The sequence below is a fragment of the Alosa alosa genome, chromosome 5 (genome assembly GCF_017589495.1).
Source record: "Alosa alosa isolate M-15738 ecotype Scorff River chromosome 5, AALO_Geno_1.1, whole genome shotgun sequence".
NCBI lineage: Eukaryota > Metazoa > Chordata > Actinopteri > Clupeiformes > Clupeidae > Alosa > Alosa alosa.
This window is the reverse complement of record NC_063193.1, coordinates 30,328,520-30,342,059: the sequence shown is the minus strand read 5'-3', so window position 1 is coordinate 30,342,059 and position 13,540 is coordinate 30,328,520. Positions and strand designations below refer to the sequence as shown.

The window sequence follows — 13,540 nt, the reverse complement described above, 5'->3', positions numbered from 1 at the left end:
TGAATGACAGGAGGCTGCGCTGGCCACCAGAGGGCCTGACAGATGCTGCTCCTCAGGAGCTGAGGGGACAGCAGGACTAGAGAGAGAGACAGCAGGACTAGAGAGAGAGACAGCAGGACTAGAGAGAGACAGCAGGACTAGAGAGAGAGACAGCAGGACTAGAGAGAGAGACATGGAGGACTAGAGAGAGAGACAGCAGGACTAGAGAGAGAGACATGGAGGCACCAGACACTCCACTGGCCAGAGTACGAGTCATTTTCTCCATTGGTCACAGACTTTATTGAAGGTGTGTGCATTTTGATAGCATAGTCATTTCACACGATTATTAAGCTACAATGAAAATCACATCAAGGTTGCATTTCAGTGAAGTTCAACACTGCACAATATTAGTCTTTACATTTCTCTTAATATTATCTCTTCATCTTTGTATATTTTAGATGAATAAATATATTTTTTACAACTGGCAGGCATAAACAATAGACAATATATTTGAATTCATTTCAAACCATCAATGACAGATAAAACCATTTAAAAGTATTTGTAACAAAATTGAATTTAAATCCTTTAAAATGTGAGGCAATATACAGTCTATCAATAAAAGCATGTGAAAGAATGTAAATAAAATACATTTTTGTAAACATTCAGTCTATGAAGTCAGAAAGAGCAAAAGAACACTTCAGAAGTGAAAGGCAGGTTAGCTGTGCCCGTTCCCAAATTAGGATGATGGTGTAGGATTCGCTTCGGTCGGCAGGACTCTATTCTCAGCAGGGCCACACACACACACACACACACACTCCTCTAACAGTCGATTCCACACAGCGAAACTCTTAACAAGCACTTCTGATTTGTTCTGAGCCAAAAAATACAGATGTCCTTCCTTTTCTCTTCTCAAAGTAGAGCTATATGATTTGCCTGAGCCTCTTTATACAGACCGGTCTAGTCTAGAGACACAGCTACACACAGACATTTCCATGAAGTCTAATTATTGGCATGACACACAGATAGAAACGTCAACAGAATACTGGAATCTGCCATGGTTTCTACTCAAAAGCGAAGTCTCTATAACTCTAACAAGTGTTTTCAGTTTCTTTAAAATCAATAAATCAGGCCAACACTGACAAAACAGCTCTACAGTTGTGCAGGAATTAATGTAATAAATGCCAATAAATGTCAATAGAAAAGTGCTATTTAACTTCAATTTTACAATAACCATTCACACACTGACACACAGACAAGCAGAGCGAGCAGAGAAGAGAAACAAACAAACAAACAAATAAACAAACAAGGTAAACAAAAACTTCACAAATCTGCATCATTCTCAAAACCACAACTCTGTACATCACTTCTATTTGTTTTTTTTACAGTTTACGGTACGACACTGAAAACGTTAATGCACCTTCATCACGAGGGGAAAACCGTGGAGTCACAACAGGCTGGTGTGCAAAGAAGCAGGGTGTAGGGTGGGAAGGGGGGGGGGGGGGGGGGGACTTAACCTATCCAGCCGGGCCCTGGGGTCTCTACTGCTGTCTCCGCGCTCAACTCTCCTCTGGAAGACTTCTCAGCGCCTGGTGGGGCGTGAGCTCTGTGTAGAGAGGAGGCCTGGGAGAGACTCGGGGATGTTTACGGGGACATTTCAGGGGGAAACAACAATGATAACAATAATAATAATAATAATAATAATAATAATAATATTTAAAAACATGACAAACACATCTGATAGATCTCGTGAAGCACGGTCTCTCTAGTTTTGCATTGTGTGTTTCACGAGAACGTTCATGTCACTGATGGAATCCTTGGCTTGTGCGTCCTTTAGAGGGTGGAGGCTGGTCTCGCATTCGGTCACCTTAGACACAAAAACGAAATCGACTCTGGCTCGCTCTCCTGGCAGAGTCCACTCGTGCTCTGTGCTTATTGTGTTGAGGCCTCAGTAGTGTGTGGAGGCCATAGCGAAGCGACAACACACACACACATACACACACATTACTATCCCATAAACCTACAGTAGACCCCTCTCATATCGTTTACTCAAGTATATCAGTGTTACATTTCATGTGCAAAACGTGTAACGTTCATGTTTTCAAGCAGTTATTGTTATTGAAGAAATCAACAAGTACATTCTAACTCTGAAACAAAAGCATGCGTTTGAGCTTTTTCGCTTGTGTTGTAGATCAGTCGACTCGTTGATTATTTGTTTATCTGATTTGGAAGACCTGATCAAAGACAACGCCTGCCTTGTGTCACAATCTCTCGGACATCCCTGAGGCAAATCTGAACATGGTGAAGTCTCGCTTACATCTGGGTTTGCTGTAAGGCATGTTTTCTGTGGTTTTGGGGCGTTACAGAAGTGTGTTTCTGGGTCGTGATTACTGGTCGAGGAGATAGGAGAGGAGAGCAGCAACAACAATCTTACTGGAAAGAAAAAGCAAATATACCGACGGCTACTAGCACGAGGATCATCTAGCCATGACATCACAATTACAAGCACAACGGTGAGCAGCTGGCGCAGGAGGGCATAAGGACACGACCTTGGGCTCCCAGAGGTCCATGCGGGTCAAGTGACATCACTAAAATGGCGAAGGAAAGACGACAGCTAACTAACGGCACATAGAAGGGGAAGCAGGTTCACGAAGCAGCACTCTTTCGTGCCCGTTGGGTCATCGCAGGCGTGTGTTTGGTGTTGGTGTTTGTAGAGAACACAACACCTCAGTGGACTGCACTTACAAACCACAACATTCTATCGTTAAAGCTTTTGATTGGACAAACGTTTGCGAGCGGAGATCTTTCCAGTGGAGCTCCCTCACTAAAGACGCCATAATTGCTCTCAGTGTTTCCCAAAAGGGCTGGCCACCATTCATTAGATACGTCCACAGATTAGAGGTTGAATCAGAAGATTTGATCCAAAAAGCATCAAGAAATTAAAATGGCCTAATCATTTGCAGAAAGTAAATCACCTGATGAAAGGTTTCACAAAGAGAATTATTGAAATTATTTTTCATCTATAGACCCCAGAGTCAAGACACTACGACTCATCACTAAACTCTACAGTGCACATTCTGACATCTAATCAAAATAGTGTGTAAATGTGCGTGTGTGTGGGTGTATATGTGTGTGTGTGTGTGTGTGTGGGTGGGTGTATATGTGTGTGTGTGTGTGTGTGTGTGTGTGTCTGGGTGTATATGTGTGTGTGTGTGTGTGTCTGGGTGTATATGTGTGTGTGTGTGTGTGTGTGTCTGGGTGCATATGTGTCTGTGTTTGTGTGACATTGTGTTTTTAGGTGATTTTCAAATCCATTGTAACACAGATCCAAGAGGACCAGGAATGTTTCCGTTGGGCCCAGTGGCATCCGTCTCTGTGCCTCGGCCTCGGAATCTAATCGGCAGTGAATTTGTATATCTTAACGAACGGCGGAAAACAACGAGATTCAAATTACACAAAACACTCATGGTGGCCAGGTGGCTTTCTATTGGTCTGTCTATCCTACTGGCTTAGAAGTGGTCAGTCAGTCAGTCAGTCAGTCAGTCGGTCAATCTGTCTGCTTATTGGTCCGTCTGTCTGTCGGTCAGTCTCACAGTCTGTGCAGTGCGATGTGAGGGGAGGGGCTTATTCCACGGAGAAGAGGCTGGCGAAGGACTTGCGGAGGTTGCGGATGCTCTCGGCCTTCACCTCATCCTGACTGAGGCTTGGGCGCGGGCCCACCGCCCCCGCCGGAGCTGCCGTGTCTGGAATGTTGAAGGTATTGGTCAGAGACTGCGACTTGCTACAAAGAGAGGAGGGAGACGGCAGTGGAGGAGAAGAGCCTATTAACCTCATGCAGCAAATAAGTCATGGGATGGCAACATGCAACAAGAGAGAAAGACACTGACTAGGGTGTGTGTGTGTGTGTGTGTGTGTGTGCGTGTGTGTGCGTCTGTGTGTGAGTGTTTGTTTGTGTGTGTGTGTGTGTGTGTGTGTGTGTGTGTGTGTGTGTGTGTGTGTGTGTGCGTGTGTGTGTGTGCGTCTGTGTGTGTGTGTGTGTGTGCGTGCATGTGTGTGTGTGTCTGTGCATCTGTGTGTGTGTGTGTGTGTGCGTGTGTGTGCATCTGTGTGTGTGTGTGAGTGTTTGTGTGTGTGTGTGTACGCGTCTGTGTGTGTGTGTGTGTGCAAGTTTTGTTCTTTCTCTCTTTCTGCATGCTTTGAAACACTGTTCATCCTCCCAGTGCTCCTCAATCCAGGTCCTGCCGGCATGTTATAATCTTATGATGTCATAACAATGCTTTATGCTTTTGCCATTATAAACCACATCTAATATCTGGTATATACTTTATAACAGTAATTGTTCACATATATGTGTAGTTATAAATGTTTGTTATAAATGTGTTTGTGATGCCATAGATATTAGAGAGGTTATCAGAGCAATAGAAAGTCTAAATCTATTATTATTACTAATTTACTAAATTACTAAATAATTATCTACTATTATTATCTCTATTTCTTCTCTATTCTTTATTATCTCTATTCTTGTCTCTACTCTACTCTTTATCTATCTATCTATCTATCTATCTATCTATTTTCTATTTCTATTGCCAGGCCACTAGGGGCAGCACTGTGCAGGATCCGTATTGAGGAGATCAGGGAAACACAGAAGCATACCGGAGCTGACAACCAAAGGCAAATAATCCATCTGGACATAAACCCAGATTATAGCATCCGAGTCTACCACAGATCTGAGCCGGAGCTGGACCAGATGAGGGTGGCCTGTGGCCCGGATGTGGCCCAGATCCGTGGCAGACTTGGACGCTGGGTGGGATCTGAGCTCTCTGAGAGGTATGGCGGAGAGTGGCGCGTGAGAGTGCCTGGATGCAGACGTGATCAGGACTCATCAGGCATGCACGCCGCCCGGAGAGCCGTAGTGTCCGCCTGCCACACAGGGCCGCTGGTGCTCTCAAATGGACCCCAGTTTCATACAGTCCAATCAGAGCCATATAAAGGCAGAGTTGCGACAATGGGTGTTCAAAATTCGTTAAGGTCACGTGGTTCATGTAAACTTCAAAAAGTTCCCGGAAGTGATTGAGAATGGATTAGAATGCATTAAATAAGCTACTGTTCAATGAGAGACAGAGCCACAATTTTGGGTAATTGACAGACAATAAATGCATTGATATGCAATATTTATAACCAGGGCTTTGAACCGGTTCAAGGAACGAAAAAACTGGGAACTTTTTGTATTTTACAGGGAACAGAAACGAAACCGGAAACGTTATTATTTTTTATGTTCTGGAACAGGAACACTTATTTAAAAATAATGCTAACTGGTTAATACCGGTTTTATTTCGTTCCTCAAAGTTTTCGTTGCCTAAAAAAAAAAAGTTATTATTTTCCTGCGCACGTTACCATGACGACTGAGGTTCACTTCCTGTGTGACATCACATCAGACATTCGCTGACTGTATGGAGAAAGAGCGGTGGATTACAAAGTCTCCACTCCACATCTTAAATAAGGGCTAAATTACGATCCATCGTTAATTAAAACACTCATTCCAAACACAATAACAATAGCTATATTTGTCGACTCCACGTTAATGATGGACTAGCGAACATTTGGCTAAATGGCACCAACACCTGTTTGCCTAATGCACAGATGGCTTGTTACGGTATGAGTAGGCCTACTGGATGGCCTTTCCCCCCGACAGTTGGAATTTGTTGTAAATTATATAATAATATAATTATTATTATTTAATAATGGTTGTAATATTTTTACATTTGGTTTAAGCTGGATGAGAAAGATGTGACATAATTGTATAGCATTAAACAGCTGACAGGAACGAAATTAACCGTTCCGGGAACAGTATTTTTTTGTTCTAACCGGTTTGGGAACGTCAATTTATTGGTGGAACTCATAACCGGAAACGTTATAATTCCATTTCTGTTCGGAACGAACAGAACACAGTGTAATTATTGTGTAAACTGTGTAGTTATCCTACCATTACAACAATATTGAATTAAATTCCAGACCGTAGCCTGCTAAATATCGGAAGGTGACCTTTTTTTCTCCCTTTTACGTATGTGTCACTTAATATTAATTTCTGTACAAAACCAAGACGGGAGATTCTTTAGAAAACGCAATAGCACCCACCCCATAAGTGTAGCCTATCTAAATTATCGTTATAAAAGAACAGTGTTTTTGAGACTGCGTGTAGCCTACAAAAGCGCATGGAGATTTTAATTTTGCAACGAGAAACTGTAACACAGCTAGTCTAAGTCTAACATTAACTTGTTTGAGTTTTCTCCCCAATGTTTTCTCTGGTAGTTCTTCACTGATCTGAGATAATGAGCGAACTACCTTAACTAGCTGGCGTCTCAGGAGAATAAAAAAAAAGTTTAAAAGTTTCTAACATCTCTCCAGTGTAATGGTGGGCATGTTAAGTTAACCGTAGCATTACCTACACAGTAACCCCATGGTAATGCGATGCGAGTGATCATAATACAGTTTTTCTCAGTCGCTTTGGTGCTTTTTGCAGATCAGAATGAAAATTCTCATAACTATTAGTTCAACCTCCACAATATTTAGTCATTTGTGCACATCATAGTAGCAAATTCTCCTTCCTCTGAACAAATTGAAAATGCTTTTGGACATGTATCAGTTGCTTTCATACAATTCTCTGCTGTTTTTTAACATTATCATTTGCTTATGTCATGTCAGTCAAAATGAACTATACTTATGCATACTGAATAGTCGTTCCCTATAAAACTAATAGTCTTCATTTCATTGCTTGAGTTATTACATACAAAATTGTTGAACTAGTTATCAAATTCTGTCACAATGCTGTAGAATTGCAAAGAGCATACAGTAAAAATGTACATATTCAGTGTCTTGTACTCACTTACTCCCCTAACTACAGCAATGTGTAACTTTACTGTAGTTTTCAAATGGCTGTACAAGTAGTGTATAGTGCTGTCTTGAGCATGTTCAGGTAGTGTCACCTTTTTTTTTTTCTGCCCTTTTTGCATTTGGAAAACACTGAGAGAACTGTCATAATGAAAACATGACAAAGCCATTTGACTATCTTGTTCATAAACGATGGTGTCAAGACTTCTCATTTTGATGACACTGACAGTTTCATTGACATGAATACGTGCTTTTGAGGAATGGACTATCCATTTTGAGCAAGTGACGTGCTTTTGCAGGTCATCCTAGGTTTTGCAGTTTGCACTAATTGTTTTGAGAAATGCACTAACTGCTGTGCAAATGTTAATAGTGATGTGAGAATAGCACCAAAGCGACTGAGAAAAACTGTAACATATAAAACGTGATATAGGCTAGTCCTTGATAAATAACCAGGCTATGAACTCATAAACAACAGCATTTTGTCACCGTTTGTCATTCACCGTGCTGTGAATACAGCATTAACATGCTAGGCTAAAGAGCTTGAGAATCAGAGAACCTGCATGGTTGTGCTCATCCTGTCAGAAAATAGCAATTTGATCAGTGATCATGAATCATATCAGCGCGCTTGGTTTGAAACTGGTTTCTGGGGATGGGGTTTACACGATCCTTCACTGGGCTAGTGCCTGCTGTGTTAATATGACCGTGCTGATGCTAACAGCTGCAGCTCCCTCAAATCTATATACTGTAGGTTCTCATGCATATTAGGCTAGTTTTTGCCAATGAAAATGAATGCAACATTAAAAAAAAACAGTAGGCTACTGCTCCTAACTGAAGAAACGTTTACGTTACTGTAAGGAAATTATAATTATCATTGTATAACCATTTGTGTAAGCAGAAATATTGTTGTGCTGAGTTCTAAGAACAGAGAGTTCAAGTTAAATGTTGTTGTGCTGAGTTCTGAGAACAGAGAGTACAAGTTAAGTGTGCACCCAGACAGACAGGAACTGCACCCTGTCTGTGTGTGTGTGTGGGTGAGATAAGAGTATGTCACAATGAAGTTGCTATGTCTTGCTTCCTATTTTCTGTGTGCATCTGTACAATAAAAGACACAGCTTTTGGGCTGCAGAGTCAGAGACTGATGTGAGGAATTCTTCCTTACATTAGCAGGCCCTCCTCTTGGTACCAGAGTTTGTGGGCAAAGCCATACTACGTGTTGTGGTTCTTGTATCTAAAGTATATGTTGGGGTTAAATTCCCTGACAGTTACCAACAATGTTAACAACAAACTCAGCTTCACTGCTGCAAACAAAGTTGGCTATATGCTTCGCCATATAACGAACCAGCTAGCCTTGTGATAACAAAATCTTTACCTTTTGTTTACTCCACTGAAAGTTATCCACATATCAAACGATTAAATACACAGTTATGGAGGAATTGTTTTGGGGAAGCAGTTGCACTATATCCCACTTTTGCTGCCTTTAAGCCACTTAAATCCATATCCTAGATGAGCATTGTGCATACGTTACAACTTGACGTGATGGTGAATCTAAATGCCCAAGAAACGTCACGTCATAAAAGTTGTAGGCCTACTAAACGCAAAAACTTACAGTAATGACAGCTTGTTCGTGGTGGTGTAGTGCTGCCTTGAAATGGGATAGGCAAGGGTTAACTTATATTCGGCTATTATGCGTGGCACATTTATTGGGCTTTTAGCCTCTTTTAATTTATTTGATGAGTAGGCTAACTGATAAAGACTGAACAACAGAAAAGTCATAGTCGATACCAGAGTTTCCGCTAGAAAAGGTTTCGTTTTCCGGACATTTTGATGATATGCCGGTCAAATATCCTATCCCTTCTTAATTAGTAAAATTGAGGAAAACTGGAGACAGGCTATATAGCTTAAAGAATGACATAATCAGGCTGTAGGCTTACAGAATGCAACATGTTCATCAGCCTAACTTAAACATGCCTAACAAGATCTAGCCAGTATCTTTTCATGGACAGCAACAGTCCGCTTCGTTCGTTGTTTTAAAAAGGCTACGTTGTTTGTTGCTGCTACCCACGTTATCTCCAGTGGTGACTGTTTAACTTACACAGATGCGCACACACAAGAATGAGCGCTCACACCACTACCCCCTAATGCTATGCCTCTTTATTTGATAACAATAAATTAAGAAATGTTTCCTATTCTGGGAAATGTTTAGTTTCTTTTTCTTTCGGCCGCGGTTCAATGATACCGTTTAATTGTGCCAGAAATTATCCGCGGACCAGTAATCGCCTCGTCGAGGAGGCCTGCAGATCATAGACAGAGAACGCATAGGTCTACTGTATGCTTTGGGTAAAGAACACTTTGCATGTCCAGTGTACACGGAGAATGACAGTGTCTTGGAGCGGCCACACCCCCCCACAACTCCACTTCCAATGTCACTGATTCCGACAGATACGCCCGACACTGCTTTTTATCTGGTGGTGGTGGAGTTGACCGGACATCTGAGGCTTCAGACGTTACCAATTTATCATCATCCATCGCGTCTGGCCTCTGAAAAAACTTTTAAGGCTAGTCTGCCTGGGCCTGGCCATGTTTGAACCGTCTCACTCATTTGTTCGTTGTTTAACATGGACGTTTTAAGCGTGCGCTTCCTATTTGAAATGCAGCATAGGCTATGCGTGTTGTTTAAAAGCTTACTTTTCAAACGGTAGAGCCTGTTCATTTAAAAACATAGCCAGAGGACGTATAATATAGGTTTACACATTAAGGCTTATTCTCAAATTCAGATTGCGTTAGGGGACGGGATTATTAGCCAATTTCAATCGGACAATTTGACCGGAGAGATTTAATTTTTTCGGACTCATTTTTTTCCGGCCAATGTCCGGTAATTACCGGACAACGGAAACCCTGGTCGATACATAAATCGTTTATTATTATAATTAGGCTATTGATAGCCTAGTATTACTTTACTACTATTACTGTTACTATTATTATTTTTCGGATGAGGCAAAGGAATGTAAATCTGAGTCTGAAATGTTGGCTACAAACAGTCTATACTGCTGTGACTGCACTGCTGCTATTATTAATTGCTAACTTCCGGGAACTATATGAGGCTTCCATTAGCTGCCATTTTTGGAAAAAAATGGAACATTAGCGTCAATGGAGTTGTCGCAACTCTACCTTTATATGGCTCTGAGTCCAATGAAACAATCTCATAAAAGAGGTGTCATACACACATTCTCGTATGGACACCCATGAGCACACACATATAGACGTGCGCGCACACACACACACACACATTCACACACGTGTGATGGCGCGATGGCAGTAAGGGAGGGTTCCTATCAGCAGACTCAGAGCTACGTGATAAAACACGTAAAGTCACTGATTGCCTGACAGACAGACAATCTCACTGATTGGCCTGACAGACAGTCAATGAAAGCTATTAATTGGGACTTTATTTAGCAATTAGTTCTCCTGTCTGGACGCACCTTAAACTCTTAAGGCCAAATATTTATCGACCCCCTTGCGACAAAGTCTGAAACCACAAGGTTAAGTAGCCATACAGTAGCCATTCCATTAATGTTTTGGAGGACACAGAGGGAGTCCAGTCCAGCTCTATTTACGCTGCATCATCTCCCTTCAGATTGTGTAATGTCCAATTTAACATCTTTAGAAACGTCTTATGATCACTTTATCGTCTTTAAAGGAGAATTCCGGTGTGATATTGACCTAAAGTGTATTGAAACATGATACCGAGTGTGAGCGTATGTCTCATAGCCCATCTCGGCTTGTCCCCTGCACTCCAAAATCTGGCTAGTTAGCGATGCTACCAACAGCTTTTTCAATAGTGGTGCTTGACATCGGGCTAGCCATGCAAATAAATCACTGTTTTACACCCATTTCACGAGGGCTCAATGTATCAGATTCCAAAAATAATTCAGTGGAAATGCCAAATGGATTCCAGTTTCTTCCAGTAGCAGCAACTGGAATCCATGCATTTCCACTGAATATTTTTTTGGAATCTGATCCACTATCATACCTGTTCATTCTTACTTTCGTTGCTCGACTTATCGCGGACTAAATTCAAGATGGCTGCAAACGCTAAACTTTGTGAAGATACTGTCTGTATAAATCGTCTTGTAAGTAAACTACCAGTGCTTTTTCAAAGTTCTCAATGTCTCGTTTTTAAATGTCAGGGCCCTCGAGTCTACCAATGAAGTGTGGAGATACATTGAGCCTCGTAAATGGGTGTAAAACAGTGATTTATTTGCATGGCTAGCCCGATGCCAAGCACCACTATTGAAAAAGCTGTTGGTAGCATCGGCTAACTAAGCCAGATTTTTGGAGTGCAGGGGACAAGCCGAGATGGGCTATGAGACATACGTTCACACTCGGTATCATGTTTCAATACACTTTAGGTCAATATCACACCGGAATTCTCCTTTAATGTCATTTTGCCTGACACGTTATCGCTGCATAAGCTGTGCCTCCTTTTGTTTTGACTTGAATGGGATTCGCATGTGAAAGCAATAAGAGAGATAACAGCACATCCAGGGGCATATCTGACATAAAACACACGGTCACATCTGGTATTGAATCAGCACCAGAACTGGGCCAGAACTATAGCAATTCTGTATAGATCTGCAGAACTCCAATCCTATAGCTATTCTGTATAGATCTGCAGAACTAACTCCAATCCTATAGCTATTCTGTATAGATCTGCAGAACTAACTCCAATCCTACAGCTATTCTGAATAGATCCGCATAACTCCAATCCAATTCTATAGCTATTCTGTATAGATCTGCAGAACTCCAATCCTATAGCTATTCTGTATAGATCTGCAGAACTAACTCCAATCCTATTGCAGAACTAACTCCAATCCTATAGCTATTCTGTATAGATCTGCAGAACTCCAATCCCATAGCTATTCTGTATAGATCTGCAGAACTCCAATCCTATAGCTATTCTGTATCTTCAGAACTAACTCCAATTCTATAGCTATTCTGTATAGATCTGCAGAACTCCAATCCTATAGCTATTCTGTATAGATCTTCAGAACTAACTCCAATCCTATTGCAGAACTAACTTCAATCCTATAGCTATTCTGATAGATCTGCAGAACTCCAATCCTATAGCTATTCTGAATAGATCTGCAGAACTCCAAACCTATAGCTATTCTGTATAGATCTGCAGAACTAACTCCAATCCTATAGCTATTCTATTCAGATCTGCAGAACTCCAACCCTATAGCTATTTTGTAAAGGTGTGATCCCCTCTACCTAAAGCCAGGAGTGTGACTGAATCCAGGAGTTATGTAAAGCCAGTGACTATAATAATGTGAGAGTGCTGAGAGTGGCTGTTGCGTACAGACTGCTGGTGGTTCTCCTCTCATGCCATACAACCTGCATCGCACACCGCAACAACACCACGGCAGTGTTGTTGCGGTGCATCGCACATCATGACAACCATCATCAACATCATCATCATCATCATCATCATGGCAATCTTTGTCACCACCATCATCATCATCATCACCATCCTCATCATCGTCATAATCATCATCATCGTTGTTATTATCACCATAATCATCATCATCGTTGTTGTTATTATCACCATAATCATCATCAACGTTGTTGTTATTAACACCATAATTAAAAGCGTATTTTGCTTACTTCAGTGCGGGGTGGTCAGGGCTGGGCTTCTGAGGAGGGGTGGGTTTCTGCTGGAGGGGGGGCCTCCCGGCCCCTGGGCCCCCCTGCCCTGGTGCAACCGGACGCGGCTGCTGGGTGGTGGGGGGTCGGGGGCCTCCCTGGGCCTGGGGGGGTCCTCTACCCTGCGGCCCCCCCTGGGTGGGCTGCCTGGCCGGCTGGCCCTGCCTCTGCTGCGCTGGCCCACCTGCGGCTTTGGGCCCCGGGGCGCCACCTGCTGGACGCTGCTGCTGCTGCTGTTGGGGTCCGCCTGGCTGCTGCTGCCTCTGGGCCTGTGGCGACCCCCCCTGGCCTCGGCCGGCTGCGCCCTGGGACGGCGGAGGACGCTGCTGCTGCTGCTGGGGGGGGCCCTGGCCCGCAGGCCTCGGAGTAGTGCCCCCTGCTGGACGGGGCTGTTGAGGCGGAGTCTGGGTCGCCGGGGCACCAGGGCTGGGAGCGGTCTGGCTCGGGAGGGGCTGGCCCTGAGGGGAGGGGCGCTGTTGGGGGGGAGGGCCGGACTGAGGAGCTGGGCCGGCGACAGAGCTAGGGCGGGGCACCTGTAGGGGGGACACACACGTTGCCAAGGAGAACAAACACACACACACACAACAAAAACAGGAAACACACACACAAACACATACATAGTATCAAAAACACAGATACAGAAATCTTTGCAAACAAAAATTGTATATTTCAATTTGCAGCTGTTCGCCTCTCTTTCTACCCTGGAAACTCCAGAGTTCTCGCAAGAGCACAATTTGAATTGTCTCTGCAAGACACTCTGGCAATGAGTAATGATGCACGTTACTTTTGCCACTTGTATCACGGGGAGCCAATTACAGTACATCTTGAATTTCCCCTGGGGATCAATAAAGTATCTATCTATCTATCTACAGTATCTATCTATCTATCTATCTATCTACAGTATCTATCTATCTATATATCTATCTACAGTATCTATCTATCTATCTATCTATCTATCTATCTATCTATCAAC

General features: G+C 42.8%; 1 protein-coding gene across 2 annotated transcripts in view; it reads right to left on the bottom strand.

The window, feature by feature from the left end:
* Positions 1-2,326: 2,326 nt before the first annotated feature.
* Positions 2,327-13,540, bottom strand: part of syn1 (synapsin I) — a 32,022-nt gene continuing 20,808 nt past the window's right edge. Inside the window, exons 12-13 of one of the 2 annotated variants that reach the window (XM_048243282.1) lie at positions 12,529-13,100; positions 2,327-3,757 (exon numbers count right to left, since the gene is read on the bottom strand). In XM_048243282.1, the coding sequence (XP_048099239.1) occupies positions 3,601-3,757; positions 12,529-13,100 (729 nt within the window). In that variant the 3' untranslated portion in view covers positions 2,327-3,600. Of the gene's footprint in view, positions 3,758-12,528; positions 13,101-13,540 lie in introns of those variants that run through there. The other variant, XM_048243281.1, reaches the window with a different exon arrangement.